The following is a 17,008-nucleotide window of genomic DNA, read 5'->3' as shown; positions in this document are numbered from 1 at the left end:
GGATGTCAAAGTTTTTGAGGGGTCAGCATCTAAAACAAGGGCCTGATCTCAGCGTGCGGTCGCAAGTCGATGCGGCGCCGGCTGCCACTTTGCTTCTTTGGCGATGACAAGGCCCCGTCCGTCCTCCAGCTCCTGCATTGGATGGGTGTAAGTTTATATGCCGGTATCTTTTTGAGATCTTTTACGGTACATCAAAACAATATGAGCCGTCCATTCTCGATCATTCAATGGACTGGATCGATTAATACTACCGAACAAGATGAGCAGTATTTTTTGATTAAGGGGTAAAATCGGAAGACAAACAAAACAAATACCAAATCAGTACAGGCAAAATCGATCAGACGCGCTTGTGTTTTCTTGTCGACACTGTTCATCCATTCCAAGACTTTTGGCGCATGCCCGATCCGTGAGTACTTTCCAATAGATACAGTGAAGATGCGATTCCTTGCCGGTCGGTGCCTTCTGCCGAGGAGGTCACCATGTACAAAGCTAGCTAGCCAAGCTAGCCTCCTTGATTGATCGATATACATGAGCAGCCGATTGCTTCCCGGCGATCACGTGTCGTACACACAAACCAGTGGCTGCACGCACACAATGCCAATCTAATATCGTTGGAACACTGGACAGATGGATAACGGTGGCGGCAGCCGGCCGGCACCCCGACCGGCGACCGCAATGAAGAGGACGGGCAACGGTGGCCACGCCAAATGAGCGAGCACGCAGGGAGTAAATAACGGACGAGTCCTACCGTACTGTATAGACGGATGCCGCACATGACCGACGACGGCAACGTCGTGGTCCGGCGAGTTTGGTCATGACGAGGGATGCTACAAATAACCTAGAAAATGACAAAACTACCCATCTAATAAACGGCTACGATGATTTAATACTACTTGATCTTAAGGGTAATACTACTTGATCTTAAGGGTAGTATGATGTACCGTAAAAAATATTTATTTATTTTACATGTGTATCTTACCGGTCAACATGTGACTTCCGCCTACAAATAACCTGTACACACTCCATGTCCTGTGCATGGCGATTCTCACCTGGTGGCGTACGTCGTAAAAAAAAAGCCATTCCTGTTGTTGACAGCAAGGCTTTCCGTTGGTTTCTGTGGAGAGCAAATCATATCTCATATCTGGCGAGAGCAAAGGCGCTAGCTGACGGGCGTGACGCGGAGAGGTCCCGGGCGCTACAAGGCTCCCTTTGTCCTTTGCTCCCACCACCCACTCATTTCTATGACTCACCATACCAGCACTTATCATCGATGCAAATGTGTTGCTCATACGCACAAATCTGTAGTTTTCATCTTTGATTTCCTTTGCTAGCTTCTACGGCCTCGCAATTATATTTGGGCACGTTTGGCTGCTCATGCATGCTCCATGCTGTGCTGAAATCAGTGGTATGTATAATCTAACAATGACATGCATGATCGAGGACTTATCACATGTGTTGCTATGCGCTTAGAGACAAAGGGGAAGAGTTTACAGTGGAAACAAGATGTGCTAGCTGGGGCTGGGGCTGGGGCTGGGGCTAATATGGACCATCCCCTGTGGCTACGGTTTTCTCACCGCCGCGGCTTACTAAACATGGTATTTTTGTGTTTTTGATAAAATGCCTTAAATGGAGTATGTTGTAGCTTTTTTTTCTTCTTCTTTTTTCTTTTTTTGCCGGAAGAGTATGTTGCTAGGTGTTGGCGTAACCAGGAGTGCTCTGCTGTCCGTGTCTCTGTCATTGCCCCGCTGCTCCGAGATTCTATATAACTTGCCTTGGATTCTTGGCCTGTTTTCGTATATAGCAGATCCATATCTTCCTCTCTAACGGGAGCACAAACGTACGGCTCTTCTTGCTCTGCAGTCTGCATGCACACACACCAAGAGCTCAAGTAAGCATTAGAAGTTGTCCTTAGTAATTCTGTTTCAGTTGGAAGGCTACCTTACTTTGTTTGCTCGCCTGCGCATGCAATGCATATGCAGGAAACAGCTAGCTAGTGTGGTAATCAATGGCGCTATCGGCTGCTGCTCCCGGCCAGCAGGAACCGCCGTCAGGGAAGCAGTTGAGCTACCAGCTCGCCGCTGCTGTGAGGAGCATCAACTGGACTTACGCCATTTTCTGGTCCATGTCCACCGGCCTGCGCCCACCTGGGTAATAAACCAGCTACATAGTACCTATTTATACACATCCATACAGAGTACATTCATGTATACATAGCTGGTCACAAGTTTGTACTTTCTTGCGTGAAGCAAATTCGAAAAGTTCCTACTTTTCATGTCCGAAACCTGTCGGTTTGTTTTTGTAGAGTTCTGACATGGAAGAACGGGTTCTATAACGGCGAGGTAAAGACTAGGAAGATCATTAGCTCCACCACGACGGAGCTTACCGCCGACGACCTCGTCCTGCAGAGAAGCGAGCAACTGAGGGAGCTCTACCAGTCGCTCTTGTCCGGCAAGGCGGACCACCGTGCCAAGCGTCCCGCCGCCTCGCTGTCGCCGGAGGATCTCGGGGAAGCCGAGTGGTACTACACGCTAAGCATGACTTATGCCTTCCGGCCTGGTCAAGGGTACGTACGTATGCAACTACTCCTATATGCACAAGAGAAAAGTTTTTTCTACTATACGCGCGCCCTAGCTAGTTTAATTGTATTGGAGATGCGTGCATTCAGTTTTGCAGATACATGGTGAAACATTACGGTACACTCTTAATAAGACTAAAAAGAAACCTGACGAAACTACATAAAAACACGACGATACAACTTCCTTTTACTCCGACATGCTGTAAATTTTGGACCCGCCTAGAACAGGAAGAAAAACCGACGAAACATTACTCTAAACAAGTCAAGCTAGTCTCTTGTACTTCTTTTGACTGTAGAGTGAAAATGTTTCAATATGGAATATATACTGTGTATATAGGCATATTTTAGAGGTCACTTATTTTGCTTCGCATGTAGTTCGTATTGGAATCTGTAAAAAGACTTATATTTAGAAACGGAGGGAGCACTTACTTAGTTACATTCAGGTTGCCAGGCAAGAGCTTTGCGAGCAATCAACATGTTTGGTTATACAACGCTCAATACGCAGACACCAAAACTTTCCAGCGCGCTCTCTTAGCAAAGGTATCGTACATATTTATCTCAAGCTATGTATACATCTTTCGGCCGTTAACTAACATCATGATGCTTGTCCACGCTACCGGACGGTTAAATCAGACCGCGCCTATTCAGGTCAGCACATTACCTCTTTATTACTTCACATGCTTCGATCGCCATATATGCATCTGTCATACATTTTTCTTAAGTACGTGTGTGCCTTCTAGATCTCTGATCTCCAGCTGGATCACATTTTTCAGACAGTTGTTTGCATTCCCTTCATGGGTGGCGTGCTCAAGCTCGGGACATTGGATTTGGTGAGGGCATTTCATTTCTGCTTTAAGTTTTGTGTGTGAATATTTTCACTTTATTTTTTGAGTAACTATCAACATATTATTTCCTTTAGTTTTGCCGACGGGTGCACGCAAACTTTTTTATTAGTGACGGTTTCAATTTCCAGTACTCCCCACCCCTCCCAAATTAGCTTGTATAGTTTTTTCTTTCAAAATCAATTTTTTATAATCAAGTTTATAGAGAAAAACATTAACAGTATTAATATTAAATAGTATTATATAAACCCAAAATCCTACATCTACTAACAGCTAAGAACGTGTCCCCCCCCCCCTCCTCTGAATTTCAGGTGGGGGGGGGGGGGGCTCCTTCTTCCTCCATCTCCAATCACAATTTGCCATCTGCATAATCACGCAAGACTTATGTAGACTCCTTCGTAAGTGTAGCCTTGCTCTATATAAAAATATATTTTGCACATGACACGATTAGTTGAGGGTCAAAAATTACACTATCTAAATCTGGATGATTCCATCAATGTGGGTGTCAGTTTGAGACTAGAATATGACGGGACACTAGGCTCGAATGAAGGGTTGTTGTTAGCTTTGTAGGAGCGACAGGGTCATCACAGGTATGTGACTCACTTCACCTGTCAATGATGATACCTCAAGTGGATGATGTTTGAAAGCTCGTATGCAATATATCTTACTACCATATATCAAGCACATTGATGTTTTTACCCGTCAGCAAACACAAATCAACACCTGCCTATAACATACTACTTCCTCTGCAAACAAATATAAGACCGTTTAGATCACTACTCTAGGGAGTACATGTTTTTCCCCATGCATATGAGATACATGTTATTCTGAAATATCATGACACTTGTCAACAATTATCCTTCACAGGTACTTTACTTTGTAGAGTATTATTAAGGTTCATTTTTTTCATGTCATGACCGGTGTAAAAAATATTTATGTGTTTTGTGCACAAGGTTAAGAAAGCTACCTCGTCAATTGTAGGACACAATTCCCCCCTTTATCCACATTAATGAAGTGCTACTAACAAAGATATATCAATGGATTTGCTAGGTATTGGAGGATCCGAACAAGGTGAACCAGATTGGCACATCTTTATGGGAGCTACCCTTTTTGGCATGCTCGGAGTCTGAGCTGCCAAGCTCCAATCCATCAACAGACGAAGCAGGGAACGGGGAGGTAGACATCGTCGTGTTAGAAGACCTTGATCACAATGTCGCCAAGGGGATGATCTCTGAGCTTGGGGAGGTCGAGTGCATGTCCGACGTCAACCTTGATCATGTCACCGAGGAGGTGGATGAGTTCTATGGCCTCATCGAGGAGTTGGATGTGCGTTCTCTTGAGGACAACTGGGTCATGGAAAGGTCATTTGAGTACACGTCTTCCTTGGAAATGGCACCAGACATGGACGCACGGAGCATTGATGATGCCATCATCACTTTAAGTAGCTTTGTTAAAGGCTCCCGTCCATCCTGCTTTACGGTGTGGAAGAGGTCATCTGACTGTGAAGACGTGGTTGCGCGGGTCACCGGGGAGTCACAAAAGTTGTTGAAGAAAGCTATATCCGGCGGTGCATGGACAGCGAGACCTCAAGAAAGTAACATCAAGACGCATGTCCTGTCGGAAAGGAGGCGCCGAGAGAAGCTCAATGATATGTTCCTAGTTCTCAAGTCAATGGTCCCGTCCATTAACAAGGTAGTAATATCTAACACCCATTTCTTGTTAGCAAATTACATACATTGTTTTTCATAGCTTTATTTTTTCTGGTTTCCAGATGGACAAAGCATCCATCCTAGCTGAAACTATAACCTATCTCAGAGAGCTAGAACAAAGGGTAGAAGAGCTAGAAACTAGCAGGGCACCGTCATCGCACCCAAATGAAGCAATGGGACGGGGGCTCCATGAGGTTGTCGGCGGGAAGAAGATCAAGCTATCAACTGGATCAAAGAGGAAGGTGCTAGAGATGGAGAGGGAGGACAATGATTGCCCAAGCAACATTGTTAATGTGACCGTGATGGACAAGGAGGTGCTCTTGGAGGTGCAGTGCCGATGGAAGGAGTTGTTGATGACACGGGTGTTCGACGCTATCAAGAGCCTCCGCCTGGACATCGTCTCTGTGCATGCATCCACACCGGAAGGTCTTCTTGATCTCAAGATACGAGCTACTCAGCAGGCCTCGATCGCACCAACTTCTAAGGTTGGTCCGATAATATAGATAATGCAGTGTTAATTAAGGCTCCATGTTATTGTTTTATTTACCAATCATTGTTGGATTATTGCAGCTTGCAGTAGGTTCTGCTGCCATTGCACCTGGGATGATCACTGAAGCGCTTCAGAAAGCTATATGCATCCGCTGAAATAATTAATATCAACAACATGACCTGACATTGGTACTTATATTCCCAGCTAATCTTTATGCCATGTGGACACAGTTGTTGGTCCTTGAAGGGCAAGGGTTTGCGGTACAAGTATTTCTTATAGTGAAGAACCAATCTTATCAATCTGATGGAGCACTTGTCTACAGTCCATGAACGTCACCTACACACAATTAGATAACTTCTTCTTGGTCCAAAACTTAGAAAGTGAGATTGTGAGTCTCACTAGCCTTGCCAGTTACAAGGATTAACAAATAGTGTGGTTGGAATTGATGATTGAAAGAAAGTAAACAAAATGGTTCAGATTGTAAAAACAAAAAAAACAAAAAAAAGAGTTTGATCGAGGTTATGATTATGAGGAATAAAGGACCGGGATCCATAACTTCAGTAGTGGCATCTCTCTAGAAAACATAGCATAGGTGTTGTGAACAAGTTACAATTGTGCAATTAAATTGAAGTTTTTGTAATTGATTATATATGGAATTATTGCAGACAGACATTCCGTCCTTGTATCGTAGACTCTTATCCAATTACATCTATATCTAAAACTCCACCGAGACAACTATCCATCATGCATATCCAAGTATTAAGTAAACCAGAGCATTTTCATTAAAGCAAACTGAGATACTATAGTGAATTTATTCTCTTTACCTCTAGCTCATCACCGAGACAACTGAGAAACTATCTTTATATCCTAAGACCTTTTCTACTTTCGGCAGTGGGGTAGATTAGTTGCAAGGTTAAACCCAACTAACATATGCAAGCCCCTCTTGGACATAATTCATCTAAACATGACTGGTGCTAGATTAGTAAATTAGATAGTATATGTGTCCATAAAACATGCAACAAAGCACTCATAAGAATTCATTATAAATCATATATAGATATGATCATAAAGTAACAGTACATCACACCACAACAAATACACCAATAGTTACATAAGATGGATCACAATCATGTTAGGTAGCTCAAGTGATCTTTGTATAGAAGAACATGAGAGAGAAGATGTCATCGAGCTACTGTTATGGATGCATAGTCCAAGAAGGACTACTCACACATGGACATGGTGGAAGCAAGGTTGATGAACATACCTCTGGCGACGATTCCCCCGTCTGGCGGAGTACCGAATAAGTCCTCCACGTTGGAATGTCACAGAAAAGGAGGTCACGGCGGTATAAAAAAGTCCTTGATAAATAAAAATAGGGGTTTTGAAGCATTACAAATGGAGATAAAGAAAGAGGCAGTGGAGAGTCACTCTGTGGGACCCACGGGCCTCCACCTCGCACCCTAGCCATATGCCACGAGTCAGGGCTGTGTGGGGCTCACAAGGTCCTTCCCTTCTAGATCTTGTGGGCTTTGGCTTCATCTTGATCCAAAACTTCGTGAAGTATTTTGTCTTATTTTTTCTATCCATGAAATAATGTTTTATGAAAATTAAAAACATGTAGAAAATAACTAGCACTAGGCAATGGTTTAATAGATTAGTATAGTATATTCTTTAGAAGCATGCCAAAATTATGCAATAATGATATAAAATTAGAATGATCATAGCAAAAGTTATAGATATATTTGAGACGTATCAACACCCCAAGGTTGGTCCCTGCTTGTCCTTGACTAGTTAGATGATAAACAAATAAGTTTCGATTGTGAATCCTACCTCAACATGAACACGGTTATGTGATGGAGTCTCATAGTATGTTAACCCATTAGAATAGCGGTGCTCAACAATTGTATATAGTTTATAGTATTGTATATAATTTATAGTTGATAGCAATCATGAAACATTAGGACATAAACATAAACATGCCCTTACTTTTCCTGAAGCAAGGCTTTAAAATTAACACTCTAGTTACCAAAGGTTCAGAAAGAATGTCAATATTATATTGGGAACTCAACATTACTAATATCTTTCTCGTTATCTAATGGCAATCATATCATAAACCAACCCTAGGCCGACCAAGTCACAACAATCACACAATCTTTCTGCATTATCCACATAACACCCGTTTAATATGTGAGCGTGAGTATAGGCGGAAAGGAGAATAATGATGAGGGTTAATGAGAAGTAAAAAAGGAATATAATCTTGCATAATTGATTGTACGACATGATGGTGGGAGCCATATGATTGTACGACATGATGGAGATAGCAACAATTATAGTGCAAGTACATGGTGGTGACAATTTTCGCAGCGATGGACCTTGATGCAAAAAAAAAACCTTATGTGTAGAAGGAGTGCCCCGTGAAGAAAAGATGAAAAACAGGCGCTGGCAGAAAGGTTCTGCTAGACAACAAAAGGGTTGCCATGGCAACGTTTTCTGCTACCACGATAGAGTTTTAGAAATTGATGCCATAGCAGCAAAAACGGTTGCCACATCACATGTATTTTGAATTGTATATGATTTTAATCCCTTTTATGCACCATGCTTGATATGTGATAGTCATGTTTTATACGGGGATCCCTCACACAGAAATATCAAGTAGTTAGTGTCCTCCCAAGTGTAGCACCGTCTGGAATATATGTCCTTTTGACATGTGCCATGTAACACGGGTACGATAGACTTCTTGTGTATGAAGTGGGTGCCGACGGTTTGCGCAATAAGGCACTTGCTTGTCTTAATGAGCACACAAGATGGTCTTGAGTTCAGAACTTGTCCATCAAAAGATGAAGAAGTGTCACATGAGATGTGATCGATAAGTTGGCCCACTGGTCTAATTCTTCGTCATGAGCGATATAACATCATGACAAAGAATTGAGCCACAAGTTTTGAATCACTTAAAATCAATTATGAGGAGTGTTGCTTTTAGTGGAAGCACACTCTAAAATTAAATTGCTAATTAAAGTGTAATTAATTATGAATAATGTCCAAGTGAATTTGCATGTTTCATTTAGATAAGATGGCGCACAACACCACCTTTAACTTAGTTCGGATGCTTGAGAAAGAGAAGTTAATTGTATCTAGCAGTAACTATGCATACTGAGACTGTAGCCCAAGAATTGTCCTTAGCAGCGCTCAGAAAGATTATAGTCTAGAAGTAGATCTTCCAGAAGCTTCGGGCACTGAAGCCACGGAGGATGACAGAAATGTGGATTAGGCCGATATTCATGATGTTACCATGGTACAATGTATAATTCTTACTTGTATTGACCCAGAGCTGGAGAAAGTTTTGAGAATTTTAGCACCTTCGATATGATCGTAGGGCTGAATGCTATATACTATACAAGTCGCGAAGACTGACAATGAATGAGGTGCAGATGTGTGTTGGGAACAGTATTCAAGTTGTTGCTCAAGCCGTCAGCATTATGCCCTTACATCTTCCTTCAAAATTCATATTAGGGATGAATAATTTTTATTTGGTTCCAACATTATGTGGAAACATTATATCAGGATCTTTTTTGTTACGTGATGGATATTACTTTAGAACAGATAACAACGGTTATTCCATATATTTGAAGAATATGTTTTATGGTTTTGCACCCATTAAGAATGGGTTGTTCATTAGATCTTGAATGCATTAATGTCGTCTTTACGTTGATGCTAAATGTCTTCAAAAGATCGATGAGACAAAAACCAAATTTTTGTTACAGTGTCATCTTGGCCATATTTGAAAGAAACACATGAAGAAGCTCCGTAATGATTGAGTATTGTAGTCTTTGATTTTGAATTTGACAATTTTGAGGCTTATCTAATGGAAAAAATGACTAAGACACTGTTCACCCGCCATGCGTGACGGGCAAGGGACTTGTTGGAAATAATAAATACTGTTGTATCGGTCCAATGAGTATACTAGCGCGTGGTGGATATCTCTATGTCATAATTTTTATGATGACCTAGATATCACTAAAAATGGATGGCTTTTAGTGACAGTTCACTTGTGTCATGGAAAACCAATTTTCGTCATCGAAAGTGCATGGTGACGGTTTCCGATCGTCATGCTGTCTGTTACAAAAAATCTTGGTGGTAGAACTTTTTTATCACGTTAGTATACCACCTTCACATCATGGTAAGGGATAGTAGAGAGACTGCAGAAGGGATCAAGAAAGGAAAGTAAAAAGTTAATGAATCGTTAATGTTGGTTGTTAGAAAGACCATGAGAGTGCTCATCTGATCTCATCTGGTCACAGTAGGCATCAATTTCCTACTATTCCAAGCCGAGGCCGGTCACCAATTTGTCTCCACAGTCTGTCGACCAGAGAGGATTCAATCGGACTGCGATGACCTGATTGGAACTGACACGGTTGGAGTATGATGAGAGACGCATCCAAAGGAGGCCATGGGTCCCATGACGTTAGGTTCCAGCGGCACGAGGGTCAAGCATTGGTAAGGGGAGCTATGTGCCACCGCCGTCGTGGGTTGCTCTGCAAGCTAGTGAATGCGCAACACACGCTAGGACCTCATGGCATTCAGGCGAATAACCTAAGCCATCTTCGGCCATTAGGACCCATCAACATGCATGGGGCATCAACGGTAGGTGAGGGAAGGCCAGTTGCGGCGCTGGCCTTACTATCACCAGTCGATGTTGAAGGCAGCCTGAGTGTGCCAAGTGCACGACCTTGACGATGGTGCACGTGGTAGCGGCTGCCGAGCCCTCCATGTAATGTCCCACATGAACCATGTGGTGGGACAAATTCGCTCCCTAGCAAAACTCCATGAGGTGTTTAAGGGACAAAACTATTGCTCAATTTCTTTTGTGGAGAAGTCGAACAACCATGAGATTGTGTTTGCCTTTTTGCAAGGAGATTATGCGAGAGATTAAGTGGCCGCTGATTTCAGGAAGAAGAGTAAGACTACAAATATGTAGATGGACTTCTTGTGCTTGCAGGACTAAATAGAAGATGAGCCACATAGTGATATGGTTGGTAACTGAAGGCAAGAAAAATAATTTTATAGGGAGAGATAGAAGCAAAGAGACCTGTACCAAACTGTAGTTGCTAGTGAGGTGACCGAATTGATGAGGTTGACAGACTGCATATTTAGAAAATAGTGGTAGCGGGCATAATCTCTTATGTATAAATGATTCGTTCATCTAGTGCCATAAAAAAGGTTTTTGTTTTAGAGACCAAAAACATATGAAATCTACACAGACCTCACCATATAATCCGCGGTGCTTGGCCTCAGCAAACAACTAAGAAATTCTCAAGCGACTAGGAATTCACAAAACCATAGTTTGTATGAAATTACCCAATGGTTTGTGTGTCGAAGATATAAATGTTAGGCATGGTAAAAGAAAACTTGCATATGTATGCTACCACAAAAAGTGGTAAGTGTATTTTTTGGTCCTTGAAGAACTATTGACATGGTGTAACTTCCTTCCTTGTTTGCCTTTGGTGTACGCTTCATCTCTAACTTCCAATATTGTGTAATTTTGATTCCTGAAAGTGGTCAACCAGGGTCAATACCAATTTTGTGCTAAGCTGGTGTTGTCGTAATGGAACTTTGGCGACGTAATTTATCCTAGGTGGTACCAATACCATACAGGAAATTTCTCACCAAATGTCCTATATAGACCCAAGTGTCATTGAGGATCTCTCTCTCTCTCTCTCTCTCTCTCTCTCTCTGATTGTCTGTCCAATATCTGGCTATCAACATTTTGGAGGACCAGTATCCAAAACAAAGGCCGTATTCAACCAGTGATAAGCCCCTGATCTCACCTTGAGTTCACTTGTCGTTGCTCCGGCGATGATAAGGCCCCATCCGTCCTCCAGCACCACCGCCTGTCCCACTTTTTTTTTTGTCCGTGCTCTCTGATGGATTTCTTACGCCTACCTACAACGTACGTTCAAAGAAAATACAAGAAAGAAAGAAAATAAACACATATTTTTGGTAGTATAAAAGACAAGTGTTGTTGTGGTCCATGAAATACTAGCATCATCGTCGGAAAACGAGTGTTACTGTTACCCACGCTGTCACTTGGTGGCGTACGTCGTAAAAAAGCCATTTCTGTTGTTGACAGCAAGGCTTTCCGTTTCTGTGGAGAGCAAACACAGCGGTACCAGCCGGATCGTGATTCTCTATTTGTCTTTTGCCTCCCACCAGACTCGTTTCTTCGATGACTCACCACCATACACCCCAATTATTATCGATGCATATTATTGCTTACAGATCCGTCGTTTTTCATTGGAATTTTATGCAGTGTGTCCTCAGTCCTCACATGCATGCTGTGCTGAAATCAGTGAAATATTCTAAAAAAAACCACGACTTATGAGCCTGGCCTCACGTATGTGTACTTACTGTACTTAGAGACGAAGGAGAAAAGTTTACGATGGAAACAAGAGGTGATGTGGCCTGGCTACGGTTTTCTTACTGCTGGGGCTTACTAAAAATGGTGTTTTCGTGTTTCCAAGTAAGAGTGTATATGTTGCTGTTGGTGTAACCAGCAAGCAGGAGCGCTTTGCTGTCTGTGTCCCTGTCAATTCATTTGCCCGGCTGCTCCAAGATCTATCTATACAACACATGCATGCCTTGGATTCTTGGCCCGTATACATATTTGCATATATAGCTGCTCCAACTTCCTCTCCAAAGGCAAATTGTCAATTGGTCTGCGCACACACAGTATAAAAATATTTCTACTGTGCTTGAGCAGAGTATACAGTACTTCTTTGGACAAACATTTCTACTGTACACAGTAGAGAAGGAGAGGGAGAGAGAGAGAGAGGGGGGGGGGGGGGGGGGGGGGGGTGAGCGGGAGGGGCCACGTTAGTGACATCGTGTACCTGACGAGTGTCTAGCCGCCCTGTTTCTTGTGGCTGTCAAAGTTATCTCATCATGTGGTCACCGGCGATGATCCGTCCTCCAGCACCACCGCCTGCCCCACTAATTGGTATTTTGTCTGCGCCTCTGATGGATCATTCAAGCGTCACCGTCAGAAAACGAGTGTTACTGTTACCCAGACTGTCACTTCCTTGTCTGTGCATCAGTGCATGGGATTCTCACCTGGTGGTCATGGACATCCTTGTGGCGCATCTTGCAGACCAGAGTTCAACTCCTGTCAAAGGCGAATTTTCATGATCACATCGGGTGAGCTTCTTCTTAAAAAAAGGTACCGTCTTAGGTGCTAGTGCCCATGAATCTCATATATTTTTTACCTGGTGGTTATAAAATGCCGTTCTTCCCGTTGTTGACAGCAAGGCATTCCATTTCTGTCGAGAGCAAATCATACCGTTTCTGGCGAGAGCAAGGCGCCAGCAGACATGCCCTGATTTGGAAAGGCCATTTTCCTTGATGACGATGCAAAAGAATCTTTCATCGATGCAAATGCTGATAAATCCATCGTTTTCGACTTGGGCGAGTGTGTGTGTCGTCGTATGCCCATGCTGACTGCTGTGCTGAAATCAGTACTACCAGCTAGTGTAATCTAAACAGATCCAAGACTTACGTAGTGTGGCCTCACGTGTGTGTGTGTACTTTGAGATAAGACGACAGTTTACGATAGAAACAAAGAGGTGCTAGCTGGGGCTAATATGGACCACCCTTTGTGGCTCACCAACGGTGGTGTTTTTGTGTCTCTCATAAAATGCCTTAATAGTAGGAGAGTATATATGTGTTGGAGCTGCAATCTCGCGGCACCTATTCTTCTCTCTTCTTCTTCTCTCCAACACACACCATGAGAAAAACTTCACCAGGAGAAAACTAGCTTTGCCTTGTTCTCCGATGAGGACGCATAGGCTACAGTTTTCCTTCAGCCCTCAGGGCCATTTTCTCATTACTCAATACGACATAATATATACACAAGGACCTAGGCACACATGCCATGGAGTAAAATGCATGAAATCACCACTTGAGCGTCATAACTTTCGGAAGACCACCACTTTACAAAATGTGACACTTTGCAGCGAATCGAAAAATTGACGGTGGCCAAAAACACTAGTGGTAAATGCTAAGTGGTTTGATGACGTCCCTAATCAGCCGGACCCACCTGTCAGGCTGAGTTGGCAAAAAAATGCCACATAGACAAATTGGACTTGGTCTTCTTCTTCTTCCTCCTTCCTCACTTTCTCGGATCTGGACAACAGCTTTCCGCCGTCCATGACCGTGGCCTCTGCGTGCTGCCCGTGGTGCCTCACGTCTCCCCTACTCTCCTCCCCATCGGCCCCTGCTACCTCCCCGTCGGCTAGCCTCCTGCCTCGCCGACGCCGGGTCGAGGTGGTGCTCCAAGAGAAGCTCGGGCTCTCATTGCGGATTTGAATCGGGGGAGAGAAGAGACGTCATCAGCTCCTCACGCCGTCCGCATACGCCCACACTACACCCACGACGGCACCGCCAAAGCCGCGTCTGCCCAACCCGTGTCGGAGACGCGGACGCGTCGCTGCAGGGCCTAGCCGACCCAGCACCACCACCCTTCACCCCATCATTCACGCCGGGTGCGTGCAGGTGCTAAAGATATTGCAGGAGAAGAGCGCCCACGACGTCGCCTTGAGGTTGGGCCCCGTGGCCCCGGACCCGGCCGGCGCCGCGGCGGATCATTTCGTCCTGCCCCGCGTGCGAGCAAGCGCAGCAGTAGCACAAGCAACTCCATGTATATGCCAGTGGAGGCGGGCCGGCTCGCGGGGAGAAAGAATTTAGAACTTGCTATCCTCTTGCCTAATAGGCAAAGATTGACCTCGGGGGGGGGGGGGGGGATGGGGAAGGTAGTTGCTGGAGACCACCATATCTCCAATCTGAAGAGGCAAGGGATGCAGAGGATTTTTTTTACCCAGAGAGCAGAGCTGGAAGAAGACGTGGCATGTTTTTTGCATTTTGTGGCACCTTTTTTGCCAACTCAGCCTGACAGGTGGGTCTGGACGATTAGTGACATCATCAAACAACTTAGCATTTATCATTAGTGTTTTTTGCCACTGTTATTTTTTTGTGTGGTGCAAAGCGAGACGTTTTGTAAATTGATGGTTTTCCAAGAGCTATGACACTAAAGCGGTGGTTTTATACATTTTACTCCATGCCATGGGCACTTCGCACCACTAAGCCCACCTCCTCAACTAGCATGTTCTAGATGGCCACTCGTGTAGCTAGCTAACCAACTAACACATACATGCAGCTAACCACTCAATGCATGCACTAACTACCTACACTACCCAGCCATGCACATGCACACATCCAGCTAACTAACTTGCCAGATCACCCAGCTCCTCCTGGTCGTGCAGGCCGTCACGCTCCAGCTTCATCCGGTCTTGCTGTTTCTCACGGAGTTGCTGAATTACACAACAACATTGGCATCTTACCGGGCTCGCTGCATCGCACGGCAACTTGGCATCTCGCCTCCTTCACACGTACAACTAAAGCTTCATCGGCTCACGACTTGCGTACATGAACACATAACTAAGTGCAAGACTCAAAACAAACTAAATATGCAAATACACAAATCAAGATTAAAGCTACACTGGTGGAAAAACAGGCTTCCGTCCAGCCCCATAAGTCGCGAAGCTGTAGGAACCGCGACTAATGGGACCTTTAGTCGCGGTTCTGGAGGTGAACCGCGACCAAAGGCCTGGGCCCAGGGCGCTCGGTGGCCAGCTGGCGCACGTGAGGGTCTTTAGTCGCGGTTGGCCAGGACAACCGCGACTAAAGGCCTTCGGGCACCTTTAGTCACGGTTTGCCAGGCCAACCGCAACTAAAGCCCCTCCCCTATATATACCCATCCAGCAGCCAACACTTAGCCATTTGGAGCCATTCTCTTCACAAGTGGGTGTAGGTTTGCTTTTGGTTCCTCTTATGCACATAAGGTGTTTGATGAAATGCCCCAAGAGCATGAAACAAACATGACATGAAGTGTTGGAGCCACACTCCTCGATCGCGGTTAGCAACTTGATGAACCTTTGATGTGTCATTGATAAAATATGCATGTGTGCAGTTCATTGTTTAATTTATATTGTTTGTAGCTAGTTAGTTTAACAAATGCATGATGGTTAATTATATATTTTATATTATAATAATGCAGATGAATCGGCAATGGATGTACGGTAACCGACTCTCCGGCGAGTTCACTACGGGTTTGAAAGATTTCCTCGTAGTGGCTAATGCGAACAAGCAGGGGGGTTTTGTTATCTGTCCATGTGTTATCTGTAAGAATCAGAAGGGTTACTCTTCCTCAAGAGATGTTCACATGCATCTGCTTCGGCACGGTTTCATGCCAAGCTATAATTGTTGGACCAAGCCTGGAGAAAGAGGGGTTATAATGGAAGAAGATGAAGAAGGGGATGATTTCATCGATGAAAGCTATCTTGCTCATTTCGGTGATACTTTCATGGAGGATGCTGAAGGTGAAGGGGAAGGTGAAGAAGAGGCACGTGATGATCCCGTTGATGATCTTGGTCGGACCATTGCTGATGCACGGAGACGCTGCGAAACTGAAAAGGAGAGGGAGAATTTGGATCGCATGTTAGAGGATCACAGAAAGGCGCTGTACCCCGGATGCGATGATGGTCTGAAAAAGCTGGGCTGCACACTGGATTTGCTGAAATGGAAGGCAGAGGCAGGTGTAGCTGACTCGGCATTTGAAAACTTGCTGAAAATGTTGAAGAATATGTTTCCAAAGGATAACGAGTTGCCCGCCAGTACGTACGAAGCAAAGAAGGTTGTCTGCCCTCTAGGTTTAGAGGTTCTGAAGATACATGCATGCATCAACGACTGCATCCTCTACCACGGTGAATACGAGAATTTGAATGAATGCCCGGTATGCACTGCATTGCGTTATAAGATCAGAGGCGATGACCCTGGTGACGATGTTGAGGGCCAGAAACCCAGGAAGAGGGTTCCCGCCAAGGTGATGTGGTATGCTCCTATAATACCACGGTTGAAACGTCTGTTCAGGAACAAAGAGCATGCCAAGTTGTTGCGATGGCACAAAGAGGACCGTAAGTCGGACGGGGAGTTGAGACACACCGCAGATGGAACGCAATGGAGAAAGATCGACAGATGGTTCAAAGATTTTGCAGCTGACGCAAGGAACATAAGATTTTCTCTAAGTACGGATGGCATGAATCCTTTTGGCGAGCAGAGCTCCAGCCATAGCACCTGGCCCGTGACTATGCATCTACAACCTTCCTCCTTGGTTGTGCATGAAGCGGAAGTTCATTATGATGCCAGTGCTCATCCAAGGTCCGAAGCAACCCGGCAACGACATCGATGTGTACCTAAGGCCATTAGTTGATGAACTTTTACATCTGTGGGGTGGTGTCCGTGTGTGGGATGAGCACAAACAAGAGGAATTTGACCTACGGGCGTT

General features: G+C 44.4%; 1 protein-coding gene across 2 annotated transcripts; it reads left to right on the top strand.

The window, feature by feature from the left end:
- The first annotated feature begins 1,700 nt into the window (after nucleotides 1-1,700).
- Nucleotides 1,701-6,171, top strand: LOC123108266 (anthocyanin regulatory R-S protein-like). Of its 2 annotated transcripts, XM_044530089.1 has the most exons (9): nucleotides 1,707-1,888; nucleotides 1,980-2,148; nucleotides 2,303-2,563; nucleotides 3,019-3,115; nucleotides 3,209-3,223; nucleotides 3,349-3,405; nucleotides 4,468-5,109; nucleotides 5,189-5,611; nucleotides 5,697-6,171. In XM_044530089.1, the coding sequence occupies exons 2-9, from the start codon at nucleotides 2,006-2,008 to the stop codon at nucleotides 5,769-5,771; spliced, it is 1,713 nt and encodes a 570-aa protein (XP_044386024.1). In that variant the 5' UTR covers nucleotides 1,707-1,888; nucleotides 1,980-2,005; the 3' UTR covers nucleotides 5,772-6,171. The 2 variants fall into 2 exon arrangements, with proteins under 2 accessions (XP_044386023.1, XP_044386024.1); XM_044530088.1 differs by having other exon boundaries at nucleotides 1,701-1,888; nucleotides 3,019-3,223.
- The last annotated feature ends 10,837 nt before the right edge of the window (nucleotides 6,172-17,008 follow it).

The sequence above is a fragment of the Triticum aestivum genome, chromosome 5A, assembly GCF_018294505.1.
Source record: "Triticum aestivum cultivar Chinese Spring chromosome 5A, IWGSC CS RefSeq v2.1, whole genome shotgun sequence".
Taxonomy (NCBI): Eukaryota; Viridiplantae; Streptophyta; class Magnoliopsida; order Poales; family Poaceae; genus Triticum; species Triticum aestivum.
Note: the sequence above shows the minus strand (reverse complement) of the source record. Positions and strands in the feature narration are given on the sequence as shown.